This window comes from Ambystoma mexicanum, chromosome 1p (assembly GCF_040938575.1).
Source record: "Ambystoma mexicanum isolate Mex_15411 chromosome 1p, UKY_AmexF1_1, whole genome shotgun sequence".
NCBI classification, from domain to species: domain Eukaryota; kingdom Metazoa; phylum Chordata; class Amphibia; order Caudata; family Ambystomatidae; genus Ambystoma; species Ambystoma mexicanum.
The window spans coordinates 832,719,162-832,742,019 of record NC_090921.1 but is presented as its reverse complement, the minus strand read 5'-3'; the positions used below and the strand labels follow the sequence as shown (position 1 = coordinate 832,742,019).

At 43.9% G+C, this 22,858-nt stretch overlaps 1 protein-coding gene across 1 annotated transcript in view; it reads right to left on the bottom strand.

Moving 5' to 3' along the window:
• The window catches only part of ITGA10 (integrin subunit alpha 10), a 610,846-nt gene that overhangs the window by 196,143 nt on the left and 391,845 nt on the right, over window positions 1-22,858 (bottom strand). The window contains exon 9 of the mRNA XM_069652761.1: window positions 10,513-10,678. Coding sequence (XP_069508862.1) covers window positions 10,513-10,678 — 166 coding nt within the window. The remainder of the gene's footprint in view (window positions 1-10,512; window positions 10,679-22,858) is intronic.

Sequence of the window (22,858 nt, the reverse complement as noted above, 5' to 3'; positions counted from 1 at the left end):
TAAAAAGTGTTGTAAGGCGTTGCAGGACTGGCTCTGGCAATGTGAGACCTTTGTAAACTCTTCTACTCCTTTGAAGACTTAAAGGATAGTTCCGGGACTTTTTTTTTATTGTCCCTACGGTTCGGCCATGTGTTTTTAAGCATAACTCGGTAGATCGTAGAAAACTTTCCTATGGACCTTACCCGACTTTTCGTCCATTAACGCACTCGAAATCAGCCGCCATTTTCTGATAATCCTATCATTTCCCCCCATCGCCCTGGCTCACCTGCTTTTGCGGCACTAAATCAAATCCCCCGCCCCTGAAACAGACTTTATCAAAACATTCATATTCCCCGCCTCTATCCGTGACGTGACTGTGCTGCGTAGGCAAACGCGCCCAGGCGTCTTCTACGCGACTCCACACAGAACCCGGAAACCAACACAGATCAGCTCACAACACAGCGCGCCACAATTCGCAATATGAAACTGTACTTTTAAATCAAACCGCAAGATTGTAAATTTGGTAAAGTACATTTATTTGACATCAAATGTTTAGAGAATATTCAGCGATTTTCATTTTTATTTGCTCACGTTCCAAAAAGTTAGTTTTGAGGCACGCGATGTTCCTTTGCTGTACACAGGGTCTTAGATCATCTCACAATACAGCGCCACAATTCGGAATATGAAACTGTGGTTTAAAAGCAAACTGCAAGATTGTACATTTGGCAAAGTACTTTTATTGGACATCAAATGTTTAGAGAATATTCAGCGATTTGCATTTTTCTTTGCTCTCGATCCAAAATAGTTCGTCTTGAGGCAAGCGATGTTCGTGTGCAGTACACAGGGTGTTGGTTTACGATAACATAAGCTCTTCGGTCGCACTGATAATCGCATGGCTGTTCCAACAACGAGGCACTAGGCCACCACAACGGTCTGTATGTTGCATCTAGCCGTTAGTACCGCGTAAGGGCATACTTGTACTTGGCGATCGTCCCATAAAATGGTCAGGGTGGTAACGTTGTTCACGCGGAGAAGCAACTGGCGGTTATAAAAGCCATCCGCCGGTGTCTGGTACTCGTGACACAGACAATAATGGGTGAAGTACCTGTTTGAAAAACATAAAAAATGAAATTAGTCTCACCATCAGATCTTTATTAAAATTATTCATTTTATATATTCGGTCGGTAAATTATTTCATAGCTAGGACAGTGCAACTGGGTTTTAAACGTCAAGGGGGGGCTGTAGGATACTGAGACAGTCCCCCAGTGCAGGGGTTGACAGGGAGTGCAGGTGGAGAGTGGAAGGGCCCAGGACCGAGGTCGCAGACAGTGGACCAGTTGTAGCAGGGGAGAGGGAGAGAGAAAGCAGAAGCAAAGAGGAAGGTTTTGAGGTGCTTCCGTAAAAGGAGACGGTTCTCCCCAAGATAGTGCGCGGTACAAAACAATATGCCACATAGAACGAACAAGTCCAACTTAACCCGTCTTTAAAGCTACTGTATAGTAATTAAATTGCGGTATAAACTCATCTAAAGAGTTACTTACATTATATTTGCATTTTCCATTGTGTCTGTGCGTAGGGCAGCCCCGAAATACCACTCCTTCTATGCAGACGTTATTTCTTCTAATGAACGAACATGAAATGGCTTTCGTTTCTGAAATTATATTCATTATCGTTTCTTACGTGGTCCCGGCCTGTCAAGGTCAAATAACAATAGAACCTTATACTGAGTCGTGGGCCATTCTGGCACCCTAGAAAAAATCAAAGCAGCTGACCTTCACTTTGAACGAGCACACATTCCTAGTTAGCTACATTCAGTGTAAGGCCGTCTCACAGGACTTGAAATTTACACTCCATCTTTAGCATTTTGTCTGCGTGCTTTGCAGCCCCACAGAACCATAAATACGGAGACATTCTATATTTTTTGAAAAATGATTTATATTACTGTTTGGTTTAATTTAATGCGCAAATGAACAAGGGTGGAGAGACACATTGCATGTACACTGAGCAATCACTTTTATTTACACAATACATAGCTACACATATTCAATGGGCCTGCGACATGAGGAGACTCGAGAGAACAGACAATCAAATAACAATCATTTAAACCGTGATGTGTATTTCTCAATGAGTTCTTCTTTAGGTGGACATGGAACAGAGGCAATGTTGGGTGGCAATGCAGTTGTCCCCTGCACAGGTTCGTTCACAACTCCATTTATGTGCCTATCTAGGACGTCAACAATAAGTTTCTCAATAAACTCATATTGCATATCCTCAAACACTGGTTTGATCACCCATTGTTTACTTCTTTTAGTGAAGGCCTTATTGTAGCGAAGCGTCCCTAAAGTTCCGGTCGTCCTACTTTGTTGACGGCCAACATTATGGTTATGTGCCAAGACCGCTAAAAGAGTCCGATTTATCATGCCCTCCATGCCAAAATGCAATCGTTTTGGCCTGTACTTTAGGCACATATTGTGGAACACCTCCAAATCTCCTGTGTGGCAGAATTCCGTGAGTCCCCTCAAAGCTTTTGTTATAGTTTTATCAAATACAATCTTTTCAATGGCTTTGTGAGTGGGTGATGAAGGAATCAACCACTTCTTCTTCCGTGCCTCCTCTGTGGACAAATGGCCATGTTCACAATTGTGGAAATGTTGGTTCGTGTTCCATCGGTGAACGTTTGTACAGTGTGGCATTACTGACCGCCATTTTTCCAGTAGAATTTCCAACGACCCTCCACATGTTTTTGAGCTCCACCAAAGATGGTTGCTGATTGACTTGGACCACTGTGAAATACCTTGCAATTCTTTTTTTTTACCTGCAGCCGACAATTTTTTATTGATTGATTTTGCAAGATGCCAAACGTCAAATTGGTGATTTATATTTTTGTACTGTTCTCTCATTGTCTTGGCAATTGAAACGTGTCTGTCCGTGGCTATCAGGTCGATCACCATTCCCTGCGATTGTAGTTCTTGCAATGATGCTACAAAGCCAACTTTCTCCATGGCCACTGAGGATGTACTTTGTGACACCTGCACGACCACCGAACTCAAATTTTTCTTACTTTCCATGTCCTGAAAGTGGTAGGTGCAGTACTTGGCTGAAAATCCTGGGCTGTCGCACTGTCCATCACCGGCTAGCCTGAACCGTTTGCCCGCGAATGTACTATCAATAGACATTTTTTCCATTCTCCAAGCTTCGCTAATGGCTGGAAATAGATAATCGGTTTGGTATTTGTAGAACTGAGTTTTCGCAATGAAATGGATTCCCACAAACTGAAAGAAAGACTCTAATTTTTTTAAACTTGAACCACTAAAAAGTGCAGCCGCTGCACAAAGTAGATTGCCTGCTGGCAGTTGTCCCAGCATAGGTTGTGCAGACCATGAGAAAGGATGATATTTTGTACAGGTGGCATGTATTTTAAGGTTAGTGCCTCGAATTGCACGAGTCACATTAATGAATGGCTCCCCACATACTTCCCCACCAACCGAATGCCCACATTTCATCCGAATAATAATATCAATCAAACAACTATCGAATACAATGAATTTGGCCTCTTTCCTTATACTGTCACTCTGCATCCCAGCTGGTTCGGCCTGTAACGTTGAGGACATGTCACTCACATGAAAGGTAGAATCTCTGATATCGTCTTCCGCTATGTTCAGTGATATTGATGGTGTTTCATTGTCGTCCACTTCATTCTCTTCCATTGCAACATCTGTTCCTTCTCCGGATATGGGTGAATAAAACAATTTCTTCAACTTTCTCGCGGTCTTAGTTTTTGCGGGTGTGGATTCTGTGAATTGATCTCCGACTGCATCCGAACTACCAGGAGGACATTCACTATCAATGGCTGGTGGTGGTATAGCTCCGTTGTCAATCACTTCATATTCTTCCCATTGGCACGATGCATCTCCAGTCTCAAGTCCCTGCCAAAAGGTTTGACAAGCAACATCTCTCGTTCGCTTCACTGTCTGTGTAGATCTAGTTCGTACACCCACTCGCAACTAGAGGACAGATTGGAAAAGGGATGTTCAGTTTAAACACAACTTACAGTATTGAACTATTAACAGTGAAAAACAACATAATATAGTGACCAGGACACTAACCTTCTTTTGCTTTCTTTTCTTTGAAACTTTCTTGCCTCGAACTTCAACATCAGGACGCTGTTGCTCCGACTCGTGTGTGCATGTCTCCACTTCCTCTTGCGCTGCAACGACTATGTTTTCCTGATAAGCACATCCATCACGCACTGACGCTCCATCGACTCCCTGAAACATAGAACTTTCATTAGTATGTATAATAATATCGAAAACACAAAATGTACTTGGGGACCAATACCCACGTACATCTCAATAGCAAAACACGAATGAACGCTTTGTGTAGAACATTCAAACGACAATTATTCACGCATTGTTGTTCTAGTTAGATGGAACTGTCAAGATCCATACCTCGGGCTCCTCATAGACTTCCATTGATGATATTATTGAAGATGATGCTTCAGTGACTCCCTGAAACACAGTAATTGCATTAGTATGGTTTTCTATTTTGATAAAAAGAACAGAAACTTTGTGCAGGCGTGAACGGCTCATCTAAATAGACCTGCACAAATGATCAGTTGTCTAAAATAAATAATGGATATGTAAATATGATTCGATTTGCTCGATCGTTGGAATTGTCACCACCCAGAGATCTGCATCAACTACTAGGGGTGATGTTCTTGTAGAAGAAGCTCCGTCATCTCCCTGAAACATAGTACTTGCGTTAATAAAGAAGGAAGTATAGCGGATGTAATCACGTCATATGATTTCGCTTGATTGAACTGTCAGTATCCATACCTCGAAATGCATAAGAACATCAAGGGACGATGTAACTGCGGTGCACACTTCTGCAAGCTGTTGCGCCGACCCGTAACTGCACGCTCCCCCTTCTTCTTGGACTAATGCTCCATCGACTCCCTGAAACATAGGACTTTCATTAGTAATGAACACAATATTGAAAAAAGAAGACACATAGGAGGGCGACGACAGAAGGACATATCAATGGCTAAAAACGAAAGAAACATTGTGTGTAACAATCACGCTACAAGAATGCAAGATCTGATGATCTCCATCGATGGAACTGTCCTGAAACGTACCTCGAGCATCTGAGTGACATCAACGGTAGTCGTCAATACGTTGGACTCCTCAGCATCTCCCTGAAAGACAGTACTTGAATTATTTTGGATAACAATAATTATAACTGAAAACAAAGACTAGAGGACGAGTACAAGGGTGTACCATTAGGTAAAATAATTACACGATAAATTAAAACTATTGATTTACATGCCTAAAACAAGTCAGTGGCAGAATAGCCAAGTAAGATTACCCGATAGGCGCTTGAAGTGGCTGATGACTGCAATAACGACACGGATGGAGAATCTTCCGCCTTCATATTGAGTGGATACATAAATGGGGAAATTATTGTTAGCTAATGCTACACACTACCGCAAGGCCGAGAGACAAATACGTAAACTTGACTCACCAGTGGAGGGATGTGGACGAATAGAGTGGGAATAGCGGTTGAGAGCAATTTTCGCCTCGCTCGCGGTGTGTTCTTCTTTATTAGCAATGATGTGGAGTACATGTCAGAGGTAAAGTGCCTGCTGCAGATGCGGTATCGATCACCCCTCTTGTCCGCAAAGACTTCTAGGACTCTACTTTCAAGCTCAGAGGGTGGATATCCGCAATATCAGACCCATTCTCTTATCTGATCTATTGTTTTAGGGAAAACATGCATTATAGTACCTTCAGATTTATTATGGGTCTTCGAAGGGCAACCGCCAATGAAACAGGCAGGCATTGTGGAAAGTTCTGAAAAGTAAAGATCAACAATTCTCTATGAATATCAATGTGTTAAAAAATTAAATGACACATAAAAGGTTCAATGCAAGGTATGTTTTGGTTCTTGGAACTATACACGTTATTCACATGCGGATAAGTATTTGAATAACTTTAAAAAAATAGAAAAATAATTTGACTAAACTCAGAACATGTGACTAGTTCCTTGCATGTACTGTCTTGAACGAAAAGAAATTGGACGCAAAATGAGTATGGTACATGGCCTTACCTTGACGAGCAAACAGTTAGATGCAGGGATCAGAGTAGTTTCTTGTCGTAGAACAGGGAGCAGTTCACAGGTTGCAAACTGACGAGTTTCCTCAAAGTGGTCACGGAAGTTCACAGAGACGAAGAGCAGATAACCAGCACCTTCACGGGTTGACTAGCAAAGTGCAAAGAAGTTCTCATTAGAAATATGAAGTGGGTTATAAAGAATTCGAAACAGGGGTGTGTTTGTGAATGAATGACGTGTATATGTCGTGGCATTATGCGGTTTGCAGGGGGCCGTCCAGCGTGAGGGGGGATGCTTGGCAGGAGACACGGGGTCTGGCGCTAGACATGGGAACAACAACCCATGCTCTATAGACCACTTTGAAGTGTACATGGTCTTTGGCACCTCTTGGCCTTTATCGCTCCCTGACAGCTCCACTTGCCAGCGCAAGTACCCCGGTGCGAACTGCCTTTGATAGGGCGGGGGGGTGGATTGGGGCGGTGGTCGTGCAGACAAGACACAGGAAGACTCGTGAATGGAGACACACTTATGTGGATTGCAGGGGGGCGTCCAGCGTGAGGGGGATGCTTGGCAGGAGACACGGGGTCTGGAGGTAGACATGGGAACAACAACCCATGCTCTATAGACCACTTTGAAGTGTACATGGTCTTTGGCACCTCTTGGCCTTTATTGCTCCCTGACAGCTCCACTTGCCAGCGCAAGTACCCCGGTGCGAACTGCCTTTGATAGGGCGGGGGGGTGGATTGGGGCGGTGGTCGTGCAGACAAGACACAGGAAGACTCGTGAATGGAGACACACTTATGTGGATTGCAGGGGGGCATCCAGCATGAGGGGGGATGCTTGGCAGGAGACACGGGGTCTGGAGGTAGACATGGGAACAACAACCCATGCTCTATAGACCACTTTGAAGTGTACATGGTCTTTGGCACCTCTTGGCCTTTATCGCTCCCTGACAGCTCCACTTGCCAGCACAAGTACCCCGGTGCGAACTGCCTTTGATAGGGCGGGGGGTGGATTGGGGCGGTGGTCGTGCAGACAAGACTCGTTTGCCGCAGGGCCTCACCAAGGAGAGGCCATCTAACTGCATGTAAGAGGCAGGCTGCAGGATCTAGTACATGGAAGGCAGGGGGGTGAGTTTATAAATACCTCACCCTCCCAGGAGAATATATGGGTGCAGTTCACCCCGGAGATCCTGGATGCCTAGGCAGTTAGTCAGCAGCAGGCTGGCCTGTGGTGGCAAGGCGGCACGGGCCAGAGGGGGTCATCTCTGTACCCGGTGCCCAAAAGGATGATTTATTATGATCAACCATATTGATTATTTACCTATAACCATGTTTTGTATCAATAAAATCCAACGGCCTTCCTTTTATTGCCAACGCTTGAACAAAGTGGTGTGGTAAGTATTTTTGGGGTCGGAGGCAAGGCCGGGAGGCTTGATGCCAACCCGCAAAATAACATATGTATGTCTGCTGCATATGGGTTCAACGGTTATGTGGATTGAAGGTGGGCGGCCAGCGTGAGGGAGGATGCTGGCCGGAGACATGTGGTGTGACAAGACAAGGCACAGGAAGACTATTCAATGGAGACACACTAGATTCATTTAAAAAATCAAAACAACCATTGTTAAAATATATGTTGGGTTTTATTTTAGATCTTAATTTCAATTGAACATAAATAATAAACATTACACATTGTAAAGTTGCGGTTGCAGCACATCCAGGGAAAATCCGCGGTATTGTCCACTGTCGCTGGGGAAATGTTGTCTAATGGCAAGTACCGCACAGGCAGGTATTACTCTCCGAACGCGGTGTCCGAGCCTCCCGTGAAGCCACCAAGTGAAGCAACGATAGGCCACCAGCCTGTACCACCTGTGAAAATGAAAGATGCAAACTGTATTAAAATGACAAAACTTTCTTATCACTGTCGATTCAGGTAAAAAATGTCATTCTGCTTTGAAAAAAATTCTATCTAGAAAATGCACAACATGGAACCAATTTACATGCATTCGAATGATGAGACGACCATGAAATAGTAGTGGCATCACTGACATCACAACCAGAGTATACTTACTCGTTACTCGGATTACGCGGACGAACAGTGCCGCAAAGTTCGTGCATAAGCACCATCATCATCCTCAACACGGTCCGTGAGAGGCAGGCTTCCCTGAACTCTGGCAGCTCGGTGATGCATTGCGGACTTGGCTCGCCTTCCGAAATGTAGGCCAAGCACCCGGAAATTTCACGGCAGCAGCAGTTCTCCTCCTCAGTTGGCATTAGCTCGCACCGATTGCACGTGCACCAGGTGGAGACGCCGTCCATGCGACATGGTCCAGGCTCTTCATCCGTTGACTGGTCCTCCCAACTGCCGTCCGAATCCCCATCGTTTTCGCGTGCTTGCCTTTCCAGTAGTTCTTCCTCGGTGTACTCGGGCTCGTACATATACAGCATTATTGTAGCCATTGTGTGGTAAAGAAAGTAAAATAATTTATAGCGGTGGTACTGGTATCTGTTCACACGGGCTACAATCAATGAAGGTAGCTGACCAGAGCACAGAAACGAGTCACAGAATACTCAAAAAAACACAGAGAGAGTAATGGAATCGAAAATCTGCTGCTGTGTGTTGTGAAACGGTGTGTTTATACTTATTGAGGAAAGAGGCGTCCTGCCATTTCCATGGTGACACGTCATTAGCTGAGGCGCAGCGATTGTTGACACGAAACGTGCTTTGGCGTTGGGAAATGGGCGGTACGCGTCTGCTGATGTCAGGCTCAGGGGCGGGGGATTTGATTTAGTGCCGCAAAAGCAGGTGAGCCAGGGCGATGGGGGGAAATGATAGGATTATCAGAAAATGGCGGCTGATTTCGAGTGCGTTAATGGACGAAAAGTCGGGTAAGGTCCATAGGAAAGTTTTCTACGATCTACCGAGTTATGCTTAAAAACACATGGCCGAACCGTAGGGACAATAAAAAAAAAGTCCCGGAACTCTCCTTTAAAGATGCACTGCAAAAGAGCCTGTGATACAGTCACCTGATTGTAGTCATTCTCTGACACAATCACACAGCCACCGCTTATTGCTATGCATAATGAGATTAGATCGCCTGTTCGGCATAACCAATAGATTTCTTCAGTTTCAAACACGTGGACATCATGGGAATGGAATAGATAGCTTTTATACCTTTGTTTATTTGATTTTTTAATTATGTTTCCTCTGGAAATGTTTTCAAACTTTGGGGGGCATTTTCCTGAACTTGTTCTGCTTCTCCACTAGTGTGCATGAAAAGGGAGATGACGTAGCTGTGACGGATGCATTGTTCCCATCACATATTATCCATCACATTCATATGGATTAACCAGAATGCCATAAAAATGATATCGATCTACAGATTAATGCTACCGCACCAAAATACCTCTGTGCTTTCCCACATGTACAGGATTGCCACAAACAGGGACTCCTAATAGATCTTTGATTTGCTGAAATCAGACGTTGTTTAAATCCCTCTGCGAGAGCCTGATGGTAAAAGGCTTGACATGACCACGTGCCCCAGAATATATCTCAGCAGGTGTGGAGGCGGGGGGCATCGTGGGCATGACAATATGAACTAGTTCTCTTTCACTCAGCAGCAGATCTCATGAAATAAAGCACAATGTTTCAGAATTAGGAATGCAACCTACAGATGTACAATATGTCATGTTTTGTTGTTTGGTTAGAACAGGGTTGACCAACTCCAAGCCTCGAGGGACGGAAACCTCGTACATTCAGGGGCAACGTGCTTGCCTTGGAAACAAGATGACATGGAGCAACACAGGTTTGATCCCCGGGTCCGTGCTTAGAAACTTCTGTGTACTAAGTGCGTTACAAATAACCTATCATATCATTAATATTTATGAGATAAATGTGCATACAATGATCCTAAAGCAATTATTTTCTCATGAACGCGGGATATCCTGAGAACCCGTCTGGATTCCAGCCCTGGTGGCCTGCAGTTGGACAGCCCTGGGTTAGAATGTTCACATGTGAACATACAGAGGTAGAGTGGTCTGCAGAACATCTGGACAGCTCACCACCGGGTAAAAATCGGGCAGAGTCGGTTGCCATACAAAGGCCATTTTCCCTGCCAGTGCATCTATTTATTTATTTAAACTTTTGTAACGCGCCACATGCCTGAGGGCCTCAGGGCACACATAAAAGACAGACAAAACAGACACAAAGGAGAACAGGTTAAATGAGGGCTTTGAAGTGAGGAGTCAGTCAAGGGGGGAATGAAGGATTGATTAATCAGAGGACTCAGTCAAGGGGGAGGCCTGCAGAAACAGTTGTGCCACCTCTGGCCATGGTTCATAACTCCTCTTTTCACCTGCTCAGAGACGCTGCACTGCTTGCTGCACAGTACGGTGCCCATGATGCCAAGTGATGATGCCACTTTACCTTCCAGGCTAAATATCCTGTCTCCCAAAGCGTCCACAATGTCGTTCAGGGCAGCTTCATCCGTCACGTTGAAAAAGAACTTCTCGTCGGGGTCGCTGGCGATATATTTAATTTCGTTGATGAAGGTGTTGGGGTCCTGCTGCCGCCGCGTGTAGTGACCCAAGACCTGCGGAAACAGACAGTGCAGTCTGAGAACGAGGCTGCCCTTAAAATGTACCATCTAAGGCAGCAAAGTGGCAGGACTTTCATGTTGGTGGAGCTTTGGGGGGTGCTGGTGGCACAACCGAAATCCGTGCAAGGTGCTGAGGGGTGATTGGGAATTGTGGGCCCTGGATCCACCAGAGCTGTACATGACATGCACAATGGGGTCACTGCAAAGATGCTTGTGTACTTGGGTGAAGTGGCATTTTGCTGCTCTGATGGGAGCCACGGGGAAGCTGCGCTAATGGCATGGACAATCTGGCTACTGAGAAGTCCTCTCAAAAATATAAGGGTACCTGGTCACTATCTATGGTCTTCCAGGTGAGTATACGTAAGCAAAAGCAGAATATGGACCAATAGGGTAAAGATAACAGGATTCTGCTGCGGTTTAACAAAATATCAATAAGATATGGTGTTTATTTCACATAACATAAACAATGAATATTTATTTGTAAATCCTTAACATACTAAAAATAGGCTCAACCTTTACACAACTTCTCCGATCATTCATCATTCATTCCTAGCTCATACATACCATCTTCATACTAACACATATTTCAAATGGGTAATAGTTGTCCCCAAACATACAATAGTTTGAAAAGTCAAGTCCAGCACTCTCGTGTCTTATAGATGTGGCCCTCTGTGCTATTACAGGGTATTTTTTGTTGTCAACTAAATAAATATTAATTGTTTATATTATCTGAAATACACACCATATCTTATTCATGTGTTGTTAAACCGCAGCAGAATCCTGTTATCTTTAGCCTATTGGTCCATGTTTTGCTTATTGAGTAGTCTTGCTTTGCCCTTGCCCAGCCTTATGCCAAGTACAGCCTAAGGTGATCTAAGATGGCAAGAAATGACTTTCCGTTCCAGAGAGGTGTTGGCGTCTGGGTATTCAGGTCCCCTGCAAACGTCCAGGCACCATGTGGTCACCAGCAAGTATATGCGACGCTCACATTCATGCTCTGAAAAACCTTTAGATGTTCCTTGTACATCATTGTCTATTTGAATGACATTTCTATTGAACTGCCGCGTCGGCGACAATATATGTGGGGTAACATGACACTTAGTGAAATGAACACATGTTTTCCTCTGAAACCTTTTACCTTGTCCATGAATGTTCACCAGATGTTGTGTGTAAATGATCTGCCGACAGTGAAACTCTCATGTCAAATGTGGTGACGTTTCATGTAGAACATGAATGTCATGACATGGGTACCTTGGATTGGGGTTTCTGTAGACCCTCAACACCCAAGGTTTGGGATGCAGATCTAAAAAGCGTTTCCATTTTTCACACAATTTTTAGCACATATCTAACTCTTACTGGGAACTGCACCATGCAAGTTCGACAACTTAAAACAAAAAATCAATATATATGTATTCATGCACAGTAGATCCCGAACGACATCAAACATCAAAGTATCGAATGCAGGGATAAAATGCACAGGTCTGGTGCATAACCAATCCACGGCAAAGGAGCAGAACAGCAACGTATGGAGTGAATGCATGATATGCCAATGGAGCAAAACATCAAAGTATGGAATGCATGGATAAAAAGCACAGGTCCAGAGTGAAATCAATCCATGCCAATGGAGCAAAACAGCAAAGTATGGACTGCATGGATAAAACACACAGGTCCAGAGTGAAATCAATCCATGTCACCCGGAACAAACCAGCAAAGTATGCAATGCATGGATAAAAAGCACAGGTCTGTAGTGAAATCAATCCATGCCAATGGAGCAAAACAGCAAAGTATGGAATGCATGTATAAAAAGCACAGGTCCAGAGTGAAATCAATCCATGCCAATGGAGCAAAACAGCAAAGTATGGACTGCATGGATAAAACACACAGGTCCAGAGTGAAATCAATCCATGTCACCCGGAACAAACCAGCAAAGTATGCAATGCATGGATAAAAAGCACAGGTCCAGAGTGAAATCAATCCATGCCAATGGAGCAAAACAGCAAAGTATGGACTGCATGGATAAAACACACAGGTCCAGAGTGAAATCAATCCATGTCACCCGGAACAAACCAGCAAAGTATGCAATGCATGGATAAAAAGCACAGGTCTGTAGTGAAATCAATCCATGCCAATGGAGCAAAACAGCAAAGTATGGAATGCATGTATAAAAAGCACAGGTCCAGAGTGAAATCAATCCATGTCACCCGGAACAAACCAGCAAAGTATGCAATGCATGGATAAAAAGCACAGGTCTGTAGTGAAATCAATCCATGCCAATGGAGCAAAACAGCAAAGTATGGAATGCATGTATAAAAAGCACAGGTCCAGAGTGAAATCAATCCATGCCAATGGAGCAAAACAGCAAAGTATGGACTGCATGGATAAAACACACAGGTCAGGTCCGGTGTATAACCAATCCATATCAATGGGGCAAAACAGCAAAGTATCAAATACATGGATACAATGCACAGGTCCGGAGGGAAATCAATCCATGCCAACCCAAAATAAACAAGAAGTATGGAATGAATGTATAAAATGCACAGGTCTAAACCACCACAAACCACCCGGAACAAAATAGGAACGTATGAAATGTGCAGAATGAACAGACGAAAACACTGCATAAAAGGAACAAAACATCATACAACAGAATACACAAATGAAACGATTACACACACACACAAGATATGCAAGTCTGAAGCATAACTATGACCAACATCAACACTCTCAGAACAACGGGCAACATACATATCACATGCCTAATAAAGAAATGTAGCCATATGCCCCTGTATGATACTTGTGCATACAAGGCAATCCAGTGGCTCACATCAACATGCTTGAAGCACCAAACAAAGATCACATGCACATATCGTAGGTTTAATGATGCAATGCATCAAATATGCACAGACCCTGCAAAATGCACACCCAAAAACAATATGCATACAAGTGATGTTCAGAATAGACAGGGAAAACTAAAATACAAATCTGTGGAAAAAACCTTTTCAAAAGAGTTAAGTATGAAATGCCAGCATTAAGGTACATTAAGGTAGAGACATTCACTCGAAAGTCAGCAAAATGTAGAAACGCTCTGGTTAAATGACGTGTTTTGTTAATACAAACTAAGTCCATCCCATGCCACTATAAATGACACCTTGAACATGAATCCTCTGCTCAAGAAACTTGCTACGATTACTGCAAATCCTTTTGACCTACCCGCGGCCCATCGCAGTGCCGACCCTGTGAAACCATCTCTACTCTGGCAAGATAGCACCTATCAAGAAGCAACCCAAACCGTGGCTCCACTTTCCAGCAGAGAAATTGGAGTAATCAGGCTCAGACTTGCTATCAACAACCCGAATGACTGATCAAATCTGCACCATTAAAATGAGTATTTGTGAATGATAGTTTGTTGACCTTAGGATTCGATACCTGGTACCACATGCACAAAGGTTTATTCGGCTACGTGTATTGCAACAGCGCGCTACGGTAGCAACGCGAAGCAGCTCGATTTCCATGCACTGCATCTGAAGTGCACTTTGTATCTTCACTATGCTCGTTTTACATTTGAGCAATTGCACAGCCATTTCACATGCACGGCCCACACTTTTGAACAAAGATCACAAGTCTGCATTGCAAGGAAAAAGGCTCCGAATCTCAGTGGAGATTGCTTTCCTCCCGGTGGGGCATGGGAATAGCATGTCCCTCGTCCTTCTGCATGGGGGTGCGACTCTGTAGGGAACAAGGACGCAGGTCCCTTATTACAGCGATTCGAGTTGAATTAACACTAGAGCAAAAACGTCCCCAATGCAACAAAAATAAATTCAATGCACTTTTGCACCAAGGATATGCTTGCCCCTGTCCTGTACCACCCTTCAAAAGAGCTAAAGCAGGAGGCTCCAGCTTCCAACACATAGCTCCCACAAACTGGAACGCTCTCCCCAAAACACTTAGAAACGAAACGTCTTACACAGCATTCCGTAAAATATTGAAAACCAAACTGTTTGCCTAATGTTGCCTGCCTACTATCTGTAATGTCTGTTTACCCTTTTCCTCCAACTAAAGCAAATGTTCCACTGTAACCAAGGAATCTGGACACTTACGATGTCAAAACCGTCTCTAATTATGTAACCAAGCAAGAACTCTGTAACAGCGCCACAATGCCCCAAGGACGTTGTGCACTTTATACATTCAAATAAATAAATAAACAAATAAAAATACCTTTGCCCTGGTGACAAAAATCCAAATGAAGAAAATATTTCATGGGCTATGACAATTTTTTTCCGAAGTGCTAATTGCATTTGCAGCGGTAAAAAGTTTCTACAATATGGCGTCAATTGTTTTGTTGGCTGAGAAGAAGTTATCTACCGGATCATAACCCCAGTGCTTTGGAGGCTCTCATGGCCCAAGGTGAGATGGCGCTCATGCAATCACTCCCATGTAGGTCAGTGCAGCTTGTACCTGGAACTCTTCCTCAAGGGATTGGAAAAGATTTCATTAGACCTGTTTACAAACCGGTCATTGTGCCCGGATCCGAGTTCCACTAGCTTGCACACACTAACCCCGCACCAAACTACACAATACCTTCCTGAAGTGGTAAACAACTGTCTAGGCCCCTCCCAACCACCGGCCCTCGGGCCCCATTGGGCAGAGCAGACCCTCAAACAGGTCAACATTTCTAGGAAAGCGTGCTTCCTCTCCGTGCCGTGTGTGAGGGCCGCGGCAGCGCCACCGCGGGGAGGTTTATTATCACGCGGGGAAAGCCTTGTGCAATTATAGTGGAAGCATTGTGCAGCTGTGTGTCATCGAGGGAGCCGCAGCGCAACCTCAGTAAAATGAAGTCATAAGTGGGCAGTTATTTCTGCCCTAGTTCGTTTCCTTTGTCTAAAGCGACCTGGGCTGTGCATATGCGAAAATACACATGTTGCAACTTTAATGAGGGCGTTCTTATCTTTGGCATACATTTTTTATGACAAGAAAACACACACTGAATATTTTCATGGTCTGAAAAACTTCATGGGATATCGAGGAAGCTGAGGAGAAATTGAACGCAGTCCAACCTCCCAATTGCTGTTATGTGGCCCTGTGACTCGCCCTTTCGTTTGGAGGCTTCAGGGCTTTAATTTGAAACATGAGTGTTTTCTAACCTACCTCGTAAGCTTACAGGTGCTGTGGCCCTGGAGACCGTATTAGGCCAGATAGCTACATTAATGCCTACGGTGACTAGATTTTGAAAATAAAAAACCGGGACATACCACTAACATAAAAGTAGGACTAGTACCCACAGCCCAAAGCATGCCCCTCTCCTCCCCCCAATCCCACATTAAAATAAATGCAATACCATATACTTCTCCCATATATAAACTGAAGATTCGGCTTTGACAGTAAGCAAGCTACATTCAGAGGGTTTTGGGTTGATTGTTAATACAGGTTTTGCTATTTACCTTTCTTAACCAGACTCGTGGCACAATCAGTAAACGGAAGTGCCTGTGGTTCGAGCCCACCCAAAGGTGGCAGAGATCTGTAAAAGGTGAATTATTTACGTGTCAACGTTGGCTAAAACCATGATGGGGTTTTAAAATGAAAAAAACTCTCCGGTCAGAGGGCCTAATTCCCTTGGGGGATCAGATTTTTAATACGAAAAACCGGGATGGCCTACAACATAAAAGAAGGACTACCACTTCATAGCCCACCCCCCAACCCTGCATTCCCCCTGCTTCCAAACCGCCCACACCCACCCTCCATCCCACAGTATTTCTAGCACTACTCCTGCATGTAACTTACCGGTTTTGACTGTGGATAGGTGTCACAGGTCCTGCTGTCCATTCGATCTGTTTACCAAATGGTCTGGTGGCACAATCAGTGAATACGTGAGGCCGGTGCCCGTAAAGTTCGAGGCCCCCCTGCCATTGCAGAATTCAGAGTGTAGTGTATTGTCAATTTACTGTATAATTGCTGCCTACCCTCGCATTCCCCCTGAACCAGGACTGTCACCTTTCCTGTTCCCCAATACCGGGACAGGGTTTTTAAATTGGAAAAAACTCTAGGGACGGGGGGCCATAGGGCAGAACTACGGGACTGTCCCTGGAAAACCAGGATGTCTGGAAACCGCAACGTCTAGTCACCCTACTAAGGCCTGAACGTCCACCTCCACAGACAGCCTAATGGGCACGCAGTAGCTTTTTCAGCATTTGAAACTCCTCCCTCTGGGGGTACATATAACCGAAAACACCTCCCCCAGAGCATCAATGTCTGGAAGCCTCATGGTAGGGGAGGCCCGACCTTCTTGTCCCAGTCCTTCTGGTACAAGTAAAATGGAGAAGAAGTACCACAAACACACGAATGCTGCAACACAACACATCTGTTTAAGTACCCCAACACCTGCTTCCAGGAGTTTGCTGTTGGTTTCCAGCAGCAGGCCGGCAGCTTCCAGCTAAGGTGTCTCCTCACACAAGAAGCCTGCTGAAACGCTACTGGCTTGGGGGGCACGGTAGAACGCCCTGCTGTAGTGGGCACTCAATCGGACCACGGTGCTGGGTCACTCTGTTGGAGCCAGTGAGCGTTCAGGTGCCCTGTTGTCCCGGGTGCATCCCCTCGCTGTGGCCGCATGCAGAAGGTTTTGTGCATGAGATGTGGAATGGTGGCCACAAGGAGGCCACGGCATTTGGCTTTGGCAGTTTGGGGGATGGAGAAATCTTTAAACTGCCCGTGTGAGTGTCGGAAAGTGTTTTTCTTTGTATGAACACAATCGAGGCCCCAGGTATGCAAAAGAAAAGAGAGGGGGTATAGGAGCTTCTCCCACCTTGGGCTGGAACCATAGACAGGGGTGTTGCTAGGTCTGGAAAAGATCTGCGGCTGCGCTAATGTCTGGACTGTCGGGACTCGGGGCTAGTTAGCCTTTTGGTTGCAGCCCCTGAGCTTCTATCCAGCTCTACAACTAAAAGCCCCCCATACCTCTCTACGGACACCTCTGGCCATAGACCTGGCAACAAAAAACAAAAGAAAAGAGCCAAGTCTGCCTCGACAATTGATCCTATTCCTGCTCCTTGGGCCTATTCCTGCACCAGCACAAGTGCGTCCTGCTTCTATCACTTTGGAGCACATTGAGCAGGCCACTGAAGGTTCTGCCGAAAAACTAGCCAAGGATTCTTCAAAGACCCAAAATAAAAGGACAAGCGACTGACTTGAAAGGACCACTGCTCCTGGCCCCAAGGATATATTTGCCTCTTCTGGGCATTACACACACTCACAGAGTCCTACAGCATGAACTCACAAGACGTGCTTTACGACTGCTTGTATCTCACCTTTCGCATTTCCAGTGCAATCTTAAATCTTTGCGTCAATTGTTTTCACGTGTTTGAGTTGCTTAGTGTGAGTTTGCGGGTGGGTGTTCCGCAACATTTATAGTCCAAATGTGTTTTTTTAAAGAAATAGATAAAAATAGATGAAAAGAAATAGATTAAAAAGGATTACAGGATCTGGAGATAAGACCACACCCTAGGAGGTGACACCGATTAGGGGGTCACCAAGAGGGGCCAAAGCATCTCATCAATCCCTGTGTTTTCCGGGCAGTTGGGCCGGAAATTGCGTCACTTCAGACAACGTCATTGAAGGGCTTGAGGGCCCGGAATCAGCCTCTTTGTCCTGTCTCGCTGTGCCTGCCAAGAGGTTTTTTGGAATGGGGAGGAGCAGGTCCCGGTGCTCTGGGAACCGACCCCATATGTTCTTTACTTTGCTGGATCTCATACCTGTGCAATACCTGTCCTGTGAAGACCTACAGGTTTTCCGGGGCCTGGAAAGTGCTCTTTAAAAGAATGAAGGGGTCCTGTCAATCATATTGAATTGCTGATGGAATCAAATGTTAAATAAATGTGTCCCTTTTCATCCATATTTTGTATTTTGGTGTCTACCAGAAATGTCGTCAGGTAGTCACGTGTCTGTTCCCATTTCCTTCCCACTCTCCCCCTCCCGTCCTTATCTATGTTTTAGCTCTTGCACTATCTGAAATGTCGTCAGGCCGAGTACGTTAATTTCACATCCTTACTGTTCATGGCCTGTAACAATGTCATTGTATTTTCCCTTGTTTCCTCCCTTGCCTTGAAGCGCTTTGAAACACATTATGTATAGGCGCTATATAAATAAACTATCCTATCATATCACATCTTCTCATGTGTTTGAGCAAGGGTCTACATAAACGTGAACGCTATTGCAGAGATGATCCCGTTATTAGGGCAATACAATACATTTTCTGCTAGCTTTCCAAACCAGTTGTCTTCCTCGGTGCAGATTTGGTGTGTATTACCTGCTGCTTGTGTGTATCAAGATTTTGAGCATATTGTCTGTGCACACTTATACTCCATGTGTGCTGTGCTTATATTCCAAATCTATTGCATCGGAGCACACTTATTGTGAGTGTATTATTTGCAGCTGTGTGGGTGTTGCAAGCATATTGTCTTCCCTTGTTTAGTGGGTGTATGTCTCTGTTTTGTGTGTGTGATTGTGTCTGGTCTGTACATATTCACAGCATATTGGTTCTGCTTATGCACTTCCAAGGATACTGTATGTTCTTATTGCCAAATGTTTGTGCCTCTGCATGTTATGGGCATATTTGTAGTTGTATTTTTGTCTTTTTGTGCTGGCGCTACTACCCACTGCTGTACCGTGTCATTTATATCCACATAGTGAAAAAACCACTTATAGACAATTCATAACAACTGGCTCACAAGTATGCATTGGCTTGTGGCCACATTGTGTGTGTGCTGTATTCCGAACAAAGTGCCTTGTGCTTCGAGTAACTGAGCATGGCATTGGACATTCATACGACGGAAAGTGCTTAGTGCTAAATTATATCAAATGCGACCTTCCGACTTACATTATAGCTCTAGTACAAGCAAAGTGTCTTGTGCTTTGCATAATAGAGCATGACTCTAAAGTGCTGTTTTGTGTGCATATGTGTGGGGGCAGCATTGTTGGATATCCGTGCAACGGAAAGAGCTTGGTACTTAGTTATATCAAACTCGACCTCCGGGTTCATAAAACTAAGGGACCTTCTGAAACCGTGTCAGACCATCACATAACATGTGGCCATGACCACTTTATGAATAAGGCGCAAAGTGCATGTTATGACCGCCGAGTTTTGAAATATCACGTAAAGTGCATAGACTTTGGTGAGCTCACCATAAAGTGCATAGTGCATGATGTTAAAAAACGATCCGAAATGCGGACTCTTAATTATACTTGCCTCAGTATCCGCATCTGGGAGGTTTTTCAGATAGAGGAATCATACACACATATAACATTGCTCGGCAGTGTTAGCACAAGGGACTTTGTGTGAAATAATTGTGAACATAATCTAAAAGAGCCATGTCATTGTCACATTAAAGGTCAATATTGCACAATAAGTTCCTATAGTTATGCCTGCACAAATGGCAGTTTGCTGTGTATAGGGGACCTAGTGTCTAACATTTATGATGGGAGTGTGTTGTATGTGGCGGCCTCAGCTGTGATTGAATAGGGAAGTGCATATAGCATGATACTTCCAAACTGCTAAGGTACCAACCTTACTGTGTCGAAAGGGTGGACAACAAAATATGTGCCGCTGTATATGTCAACCTAACCGATCTATTTTGTAATAACGTGCATAGTGCATGATGGTAAAAATGTTGCACAATTCAGGCCTTGGTCGAGTAAAGTGTAGGCAACATGTAAGTGTCAATGCCAAACTGTGGAATACAAAACCTAGGTGTGTAGACTAAATGTTATCGTATTTCACTGGAAATGGAAAAATACTACTCCAACTGATTTAAAAACCAACACCTTTTGTGTGGTAAAAACAGTGATGATGTTTTAACAATTAGTAAAATTAGATGACAATTGAAATTAAAATCAACCTAGTAGTCCACTGGGTACCTATTTCTTGTCAACTGTCAGACACACAAAGGATTTGGCAGTATTCCTGCTTATTCATTGCAAGGCGGTAACCCATCTAGTTGTTATTTGAGTCTCCCACACAGGTATACAGTTCCTCCTCTTTGTTATGACTGTTGGGGGTCTTGGTGTTGTAATCTATAATGTAACGGCATTCGCCTTGTCTCAATTTCTGCTCTCGATTCCCTCCTCTTGGATGCTGAAGTATGGTATCAATACCAAAGTATTTGAGGGAAGAGATGTCATCGCCATGCACTTCATCAAAGTGTTTTGCAAGAGGGTATGCTGGGTCATGGTTGTTAATCGCCCTCAGATGTTGAAGTATGCAAACAAATATATATATAATTAGCTTGAAATGCTATGTGTTGATTCATTTGACCTGTTTTACATTTGCTGCTGTAAGTGTTGCTGGAACATTGATTTGGTATTACAATTCCCAGGGTTTGTGGTCTACGCTTAATAATACTGTGCATTTCAGTATGACAACAAATACATTGTGGATGAATCACCATACAAAACTTGAACTGCTTTGTGGTTTAATTGACTTTTTCTTCTACTTTATTGTTGTGGTTTGTATTGTTTTTGGACTGGCATTAAGTGTTTTGGTGATTGCATATTAGATGTAATTATGCAATTGTTTTTAGTGAATGAGGTTTGCGTGCCACATGGTAAAACGTAGCTCGTTGTTGTTGGCTTCATTTGTGTGTTTATTTGGAGAGTGGTGTAGTTTGTCAGTTCCACAGGGCCTTAATGACGATTTTGTTGTTTAGGTGGTTTGATTATTTGAATCCGTTTTTGATTATGCTGTACCAAAAAAGGCTTTCCATTTAGCTTATTTTTGATTTCACCTAATCATTTTCTGAACAAGCAATGCCCAAATGTCTCTGATCTTGCTCATCTTCTGTGTGTTGTGATTTATTTGAATCCGTTTTTGAATAAACTATACCAGAAAGGATTTCATGATGCTTATTTTGCGCATTAATTTAACAAGTTACTTATATAATAACAAGCCTATTTATTTGTTAATAATATTATGTGGGTATATTTTCAATTCCAAAGGAGTCTTTCTTTGTTTGTAATTTTATCATCATTGCATTTGTATCAGATGGGATTTTTGCTCATGTATGCTATGCAGTCACTAATGTAGCAATCACCCCTGGGATGGGGGCCTTACAGGGCCGGTCACAGCCCGACAGCCCAAGTTTAGGCAGGTCCTAGCAAAGCAAGAGATTCAGCGAGGGTTCTGGGACATTACTGGACCTGTACACCCTCAACAAAGTGGGGTGCGAATAGTTATTATTATTTTTTTAACAGGACATGGACGCCGTGCATTTTGCGCAAGCCCAATCTCCCGTAGTAAATTACAAAAGCAAGATGGCTGCCACCATAGAATATAGAAAAAGGACACATCCCCTTTTCTATTTCTCTGACTATGGCCCGACGGGAAGGACTAGTGGTGCCTGGAGCCCCAGCAGGTAATTTGGGGGATGGGCTTAGTGATGAAGTGGTGGGCAGGGGGAGCACCGCAGTGGGGCAGGGGAAGGGGGTCTGGAGGAGGGGCAAGAGAGCACCAAACAAAATGGTGCCATTTTAGGAAGGGGTTCAGCTGGTTGGAAATGCAGACGCATACTGCAAGTACATTGCAGTTAAGCAACAAGAGCAGTAATTAGGTGTGAGGTGTGGTGTGAGGCGGTATACAAAAACAAAGGCAATATTATGCAAATACGTATTTTTTAGACCAGATAAAAAGATACAAGCAATGCAACAGAACAATTTATGACATACATAATTACACCTATATCTGAGCGCAGGATCGTTGACTGTAGTCTCACAACTTTACTTAATCGTTTCTCTAGTCGGACTGCTGCTAGACTCTATTCACAGAGTAATAATGGCAGTGTATCTTATGACACGAGGAGATGACATTGCAGCATTATTCCCACCACGAGGGAGCACCACACATGCATTTAAAGGCAGGAGACCTTACAAAGAGGACCTCAGACAGAAATGTGTAATACTAGAAAGACTAAATATTGGGAAAAAGTTACCATGTCGAAATATTTGGCCAATGGCAAGATACCAAGAGGTCTGAGGATACTCATTGTACCTGACTTCAGTAATGCAGAGGACTCTGATATAGCAGAGAAATGGGAAGATAACCCGACGCAGAGTTCTAAACTATGATAGAACTTCTTATCAAACATGTTACTAGGGAACATAAAGAATTGTGGAACAAATTAACGCACAGAAGCTAGA